Below are 7,403 nucleotides of genomic sequence, written 5' to 3'. Positions count from 1 at the left end.
TGGTAAATTTTTTTTTTTAAAAAAAAATAAAAAAAAATAAAAAAAAAAAAAAAATAAATATATAAAAATATATATATATATAAAAATAAAAAAAAAAAAATATTTTTTTTTTTTTTTTTTTTTTTTTTTTTTTTTTTTTTTTTTTTTTTTTTTTTTTCTTTTTTTTTTCTCTTTTTTTTTTTTTGGTACTGCATATTCTTATAACATATTTAATAATATGTATAAGAATATATTATTTTATTTTTCTCGTAATTTATAAAATAGCTTTATTTTTGTATGGCACATTATTTATAATATATTCCAAAAAAAAAAAAAAAAAAAGAATAGTAGAGAATATGTTTTTATAAAATTTTATCTATATGAGAAAATAAAAGGAAAATTGACATTTAATGAATAAGCAAATAAATAAAGAAATCATAAATATTTATATATATATATATATATATATATATTATACATATTTGTATATTATATATATATATATATATATTATATATATGTATTTATAATTATATTCTTTATATTTCTTTATAGATTTATAATTATATTTATTTTTATTAAGATGTAAAAAAAAAAAAAAAAAAATGATAATAAAATAATACATAAATCAATAAATCTTTTTAATATAATATTGTTTTTAAAAGCTTTATATATTTATAAATTAGTAAAGCTTTTTTTTCCTCTTGATAAATTACTGTTTCATATTTATCGTTTATTATTTATTTATTAATTTATTATTTTATTATTATTATTTATAATTTTTTTTTTTTTTTTTTTCCTTTTTTTTTGTAATATATAAGAATAATATAATTGATATAAATATATTTATTTATTTAATATACGATTAAAAAAATATGCACGAAAATTTTTGATTTATGAATTTAAATTATGTACCCTTTGTAAAAGAAAAAAGAAGAGTTATAGCCAATATTATATTTTTTCTTTTTAAATGAAATAATAAGAAATATATATTTATGAGTGTGATACACCGAAATATTATTTAAGAAAGAAAATACATCGATAAGAAAAAAAAAAATATATATATATATATATATATATATATATTGATATATATTTTTTTTTGTTTATATTTAAAAATGTCTATTGCTAAGAAAAGGTTAGCACAAGAAAGGGCAGAGTGGAGAAAAGATCACCCTGCCGGATTTTCAGCAAAATATAGTCCCATGAGTGATGGCAAGGGTTTAGATATAATGAAATGGATTTGTAAAATACCAGGAAAAAAGGTATACATATATATATATATATATATATATAAATGGAAGATTTCATTATAGTTATAAATGTATGTATATCTCTTCATTTGTAATATATATATATATTTTATTTATAGGGAGGTTTATGGGAAGGTGGTGAATATCCTTTAACTATGGAATTTACAGAGGACTATCCTAGTAAACCCCCCAAATGTAAATTTACCACAGTCTTATTTCATCCGAATATTTATCCGTCAGGTAATAAAAATTAAAGTATATATATGTATTATAATGAAAAAGTATAAATTGTATTATATATATATATATATAATATTTATTTATTTATTTTATTTTATTTATTTTTTGTGTGTAGGCACTGTTTGTTTATCCATTCTGAACGAAGATGAAGATTGGAAGCCATCCATAACAATAAAACAAATACTTTTAGGAATACAAGTGGGTTTAAAAATATTTCTTTTTTTTTTTAAACATTAAGAAATAAAAAATATACATATATATATATATATTTATTTATTTATTTATTTATTCATGTGTGTAATTCTTTATTTTGGTAGGACTTGTTGGATAACCCTAACCCTAATTCGCCTGCTCAGGCGGAGCCTTTCCTTTTATATCAACAAGACCGAGATTCTTATGAGAAGAAAGTTAAAAAGCAGGCCATAGAATTTAGACCAAAGGATTGATAAAAAAAAAAAAAAAAGGAAAAAAGAAAAAAGAAAAAAGAAAAAAGAAAAAAGAAAAAAGAAAATATGATAACTTTTATACATTTGTGTATTGTCATAATTTATGGATAATATATATTATATATATATTATATATATATATATGCTTACCAAATTTTTAAGAAGAGGGTTTTATAAAAATATATATTTATTTTCGATGATTAAATATTTTTCTTATCAAACTACAAAAGAATGAGAAGATTAAGATTTAAACAAAATGTAGTATTTGCTAATATGAATAAATTTGGGATAAATAAAATTTTTTGTTCCTGTTAAATATTTATGCATTTATATAATACAAACATTATTTTAATAAATGAAAAAAAGTAGACATGTTTTTTTTAAAAAATAAAAAAGTAAGCATTATCAATTAATATATATATATATATATATATTTCTTTTTTATTATTACTTGAATCTTTTTATCATAATATAATTTTTCATATTTTTTAATTGTTTTATTTTATTTTATGTTATTATTTTATTATTATTATTATTATGTTTTTTTTTTTTTTTTTTTATTTCTACTTTTGAAAAAAATTATAATACAAAAGAAGAACATATATAACTATCTTTTTTTTTAATTATAACAATATAAGCATATTTTGTATTTGTCCAAATGTATAAATAATACAAGGGATAATATAAAATATCTCAACCTTATAAATAGCATTTTTATTAATTATTGTTATTATATATGTGTATTTATTTTTATCCCTTCATATTATATAATATATTATATATATTATATATATATATATATATATATGCATGTATAGTGTTGAAGAAAACAAAAAAAAAAAGTATGATAAATATATTAATAAATTTTGTTAATACAAGTTGTATCATTTTATATATAGTACATATATAAAATCGTTACATATATCATATTTATATATATCCAGTTTAACTTCATTAAAGAAAGGAAAAAATAATAAAGAGTAAAGCATACATAAAAGAATTATATATGAACTATACATCTATAAAGCATTACATATATACATATATTTAGAAGGACAAAAATGAAAAAAAAAATAGAAATAAAATTTGATTATTTTACTTAAAAGATATATTTTTTTTTTTTATATAAATTGTTATATTTTTATATTTTTTAATTTATAATTTTTTCTTTTGTTTTAATATGAATATATTTTGAACAGGATATCAAAAAATAATGCAGTAAAATGCTTTTTTCCATTTATTCAGGAAATTAATATTATATATATATATATATATATATATATTTTTCCTAATTAGTGAAAAATATTGTATAATTATTTTATTTGTTAGTTTTTAAAATATGTTTTGTTTTAATAAAATTAATCCAAAAATATTTGAATATATTTTTTTTTAATTTAATCATATTAATATATTTCTATGTGTACATAATATATATATTATATATTATATATATTTATTTTTTTTTATATATATAATTTTCCATTTGCTTTTTTTTTTTTTTTTTGTTGTTAATTGGAATATATATGAAATATATAATTTTGTAATTTTTAAAATATGTAAGTATTATTTTATATTATCTTAATATATAATTAAAGAAAGAATGAAAAGTAAAAAAAAAAAAAAAAATAAAAAAATAAAAAATATATACATATAAATACCTACCAAAATACACACACACAAAATATATAAATATTAATTATATATATGTATATATATTTATATATATGTTTAATATTTATGTATTTATAAGTGGTCCTATGTAATATACTAATTTGTGTATGTCCCACATTTAATTTGAAAAAAAACTATTTTTACCTTTATTTTTATATTATATTATATTATATAATATCTCATTATATCATATCATATCATGTTATATCATATTTTATGATTTTATTTTATATTTTATTTCACATTTAAAAAAAATTTTTTTTGGTTAATATATAATGTTAGTAAAGTTCAGGAAATGTGGACAAGCTAACATATTTCGAAGTATATCAAATGTACGTAAAATTTATAATGTAGCAAAAAATAATTTAAAAAATAATAAAGATATAGAAAGAAAAGAAAAGATTATTATCCTAGGTTCAGGATGGGGTGGTTTTAATTTTTTATTAAATATAGACTTTAAAAAATATGACGTAACCTTAATATCTCCTCGTAATTATTTTACGTTTACTCCTTTATTACCATGTTTATGTAGTGGTACATTAAGCGTAAACGTATGCACAGAAAGTATTCGAAATTTTTTACGAAAAAAAAATGGGTACTCTGGGAATTATTTACAATTAGAATGTACTGATGTTTTTTATGAAGATAAATATATTAATTGTATAGATATTGAAAATAATAAAGTGAAATTATTTTATGATTATTTAATTATAGCTGTAGGTGCAAAAACAAATACATTTAATATTAATGGTGTTGATAAATATGCATATTTTGTGAAAGATATTGATGATGCTTTAAAAATTCGAAAAAAGTTTTTAGATATTTTAGAAAAGTGCACATTACCAAATATATCTAATGAAGAAAAAAAGAAAATGTTACATGTAGCTGTTGTAGGAGGAGGTCCTACAGGTGTCGAAGTTACAGCAGAATTTGCTGATTTTATTAATAAAGAAGTTAAAATAAATTATAAGGAGATTTTTAATTTTATATCTATTAGTATTATAGAAGGAGGAAATAATTTATTACCAACATTTACACAAAATATTTCAGATTTTACAAAAAAAAATTTTCATAATCTTAATATTAATGTCTTAACAAATTATTATGTAATAGATGTAGATAAACACTCTTTTTATATACAATCAAGTCTTAATAAGAATGAAAAAAAAAAACTTTCCTATGGTCTTCTTATTTGGGCTAGTGGATTAGCACAAACAACACTTATACAAAAGTTTTTAAAAACAATACCTGTACAAGCGAATAATGCTATTCTAAAAGTAGATGAAAAATTAAGAGTTATTGGTATTCCATCTAATAATATTTATGCTATAGGTGACTGTAAAAAAATACAACCAAAATTATTACATGAACATACCAATGAAATTATCAAAATACTAACAGGTAATAAATTAACTTCAGAAGCCTTAAAATTAAAACAAATTGAACTAACTAAAACATTTCCTCAATTAAGTGTATCCAAATGGGATTATGAAAAAAATAAAAAAGGTGAAATGACTCCTCAACAATTTCATGATTATTTATTTGAAATAGATAAAAATTATAAATCACCTACACCTACTGCACAAAATGCTAAACAAGAAGCTTATTATCTATCAAATGTTTTTAATAATTTTATACATACTAATCAAAAATTTAATATACCATCATTTATAGAAAAATGGAAAGGATCATTAGCATATATAGGTAATCATCAGGTTGTTGCCGATTTACCGTATTACGAATTAAAAGGAGGAAGGTTCTCTTCCACTTTTTGGAAAGTTGTATATATACAATTATTGTTATCCTGGAAATCGAGGTTTCATTTTTTCATCGATTTTATTAAGACGAAATGGTACGGGCGTCCTTTCATCAAATGACAAAATAATGTAAGTAAATAAATAAATAAATAAATATATATATATATATATATATATATTTTTAAGTTATATATTATATAATTATGAGTATATTTTTATGCATTCCATTTAATATATGGTTAATTATATATGCATAAAATATATATATATATATATATAAACATATATTCTGAATGTTCATCTGTTATAATCCTAGTAAAGGAATATATAAATATATATATGAATATTTAATATCAAATAAAACAAGGAAATATTCATTCGTGTAACATTATAATATATAAAACATATTTTTACTCACCTATATATGTATATATGTATTTTCATTTTTTAATCTCTTTTTTTTATATATTTTTATCATTTGTTATATATCATTATATATATATATATATATATTTGTTTAGTTTAATATATTTGTAATATTTAAAAAAAAAAAGAAAAGAAAAATAATTCATCTTTTAAAAAGAATTATTTAAATAACATAATAACTAATAAAATTTAATTTATATATATGAATAAGTTCTTAAGCAATATATAAGAATTAATACATACATCTTAAAATATAAAACATTATATTAAAAAAAAAAGAAAAAGATATAAGAAAATTCAAATGAATATTATATATATATATATATATATATATATATATATATGTATAAATGTATAGTATATATTTATATGTATTAATAATTATATAATCATAAAAACACAAAAAAATAAAAATATAATAAATGTAGGTTTAAAAAAAGAAAAAAAAATAGACAAAAATTTACACATATATTATATATATATATATATATATATAATATACAATTATGTTTAAGAAAAATTATATGGCATTTCACATGTTTAAGATATCCTTTTCAAATTGCTCCAATTCTTCTTTGTTAAATTTATTTTCATCTATATCGAATTCCATATTATTTACCAAATTTAATACATCTAAATTTATATCATCCTTTTTTACAATATCATCAGAATCGTTTTTTAAATTATCAGAACAAAATAATTCTTGTTCTCTCTTATTATTAATTTCAATATTCATATTATGATGTACATGAATATTATTTTTATTAGGTATTATATTATCACTATGTGAATCTTCCTTCATTTCTTCAATTATTTCGTTTATATTAATATCATTTTGTACGTCTAAAGGATTTATATTTTCATTAATTATGTCATTTTTAGTACATATCCTTTTTGAATTTTTCATTTCATTCAATTCTTTTTTTATATTTGAAGAATCAAAAAAATCACTTTTTGGTTCCTCCAAATCACATGCACTTCTATTTGCTTCACTTATTTCATCCAGAAATTTTGTATTATATTCAGATATTTTTTGAAAATCATTATTTTCTATTTTTATTTTAGAGATATCTTTTAAATATATATTCCTATCTGATGGACATATATTTTGTTCATTGTCTTCTTTAATATTTTTATATTTACTTTCTTCATTTAATTTAATATCACATGGTTCCACATTTTTTGAGGAAAATAAAATATCATCTGTATTATCAACATAATTTTTATCATAAATTTTATTATCACCATTAATTTTTTTATTATCATCATTAATTTTTTTATTATCACCATTAATTTTTTTATTATCATCATTGATTTTTTTATTATCATCATTGATTTTTTTATTGTTATTCAAAATGTTTTTAAAGTTATTTGATTTTTCACTTACGTTCATGTGTATATCATTATCCATATATATATTTATTCCATTTATATTCGTCTTTTTCATATAAACATCTTCATATGATGTCATAGAATTACTGTCATATAAGTTATAGTGATTTTTTTCATCCTCAACATTTTCATTTGTTACAATGTCATTTGTAATATTTTCGTCTTCATTTTTAATCAACACATCCTTTAATACTGAACAAGAATTATATTCTTTTTCCTTACTTATAAAATGCTTCTCT

The 7,403-nt window shown here is 17.7% G+C and overlaps 3 protein-coding genes across 3 annotated transcripts in view; 2 read left to right on the top strand and 1 right to left on the bottom strand.

Moving 5' to 3' along the window:
- Positions 1-1,097: 1,097 nt before the first annotated feature.
- On the top strand, positions 1,098-1,918 carry PRSY57_0913100 (SUMO-conjugating enzyme UBC9, putative; the record flags this gene model as incomplete). The annotated part of the gene is made up of 4 exons (XM_012907371.1): positions 1,098-1,244; positions 1,352-1,472; positions 1,588-1,670; positions 1,790-1,918. 4 exons carry the CDS (start codon positions 1,098-1,100, stop codon positions 1,916-1,918), a joined length of 480 nt encoding a protein of 159 aa, XP_012762825.1.
- Positions 1,919-3,864: 1,946 nt separating this feature from the next.
- On the top strand, positions 3,865-5,466 carry PRSY57_0913000 (type II NADH:ubiquinone oxidoreductase; the record flags this gene model as incomplete). Its single annotated transcript, XM_012907370.2, has 1 exon — positions 3,865-5,466. One exon carries the CDS (start codon positions 3,865-3,867, stop codon positions 5,464-5,466), a length of 1,602 nt encoding a protein of 533 aa, XP_012762824.2.
- Positions 5,467-6,304: 838 nt separating this feature from the next.
- PRSY57_0912900 (BSD-domain protein, putative) overlaps positions 6,305-7,403 on the bottom strand; it is a gene marked incomplete at both ends in the record, with an annotated part of 2,211 nt that continues 1,112 nt past the window's right edge. The window contains one exon of the mRNA XM_012907369.2: positions 6,305-7,403. This exon is cut by the window's right edge and continues 1,112 nt beyond it. Coding sequence (XP_012762823.2) covers positions 6,305-7,403 — 1,099 coding nt within the window.

Source organism: Plasmodium reichenowi, chromosome 9, assembly GCF_001601855.1.
Source record: "Plasmodium reichenowi strain SY57 chromosome 9, whole genome shotgun sequence".
Lineage (NCBI taxonomy): Eukaryota > Apicomplexa > Aconoidasida > Haemosporida > Plasmodiidae > Plasmodium > Plasmodium reichenowi.
The sequence above is the reverse complement of the archived record's forward strand: the minus strand, read 5'-3'. Positions and strand labels throughout refer to the sequence as shown.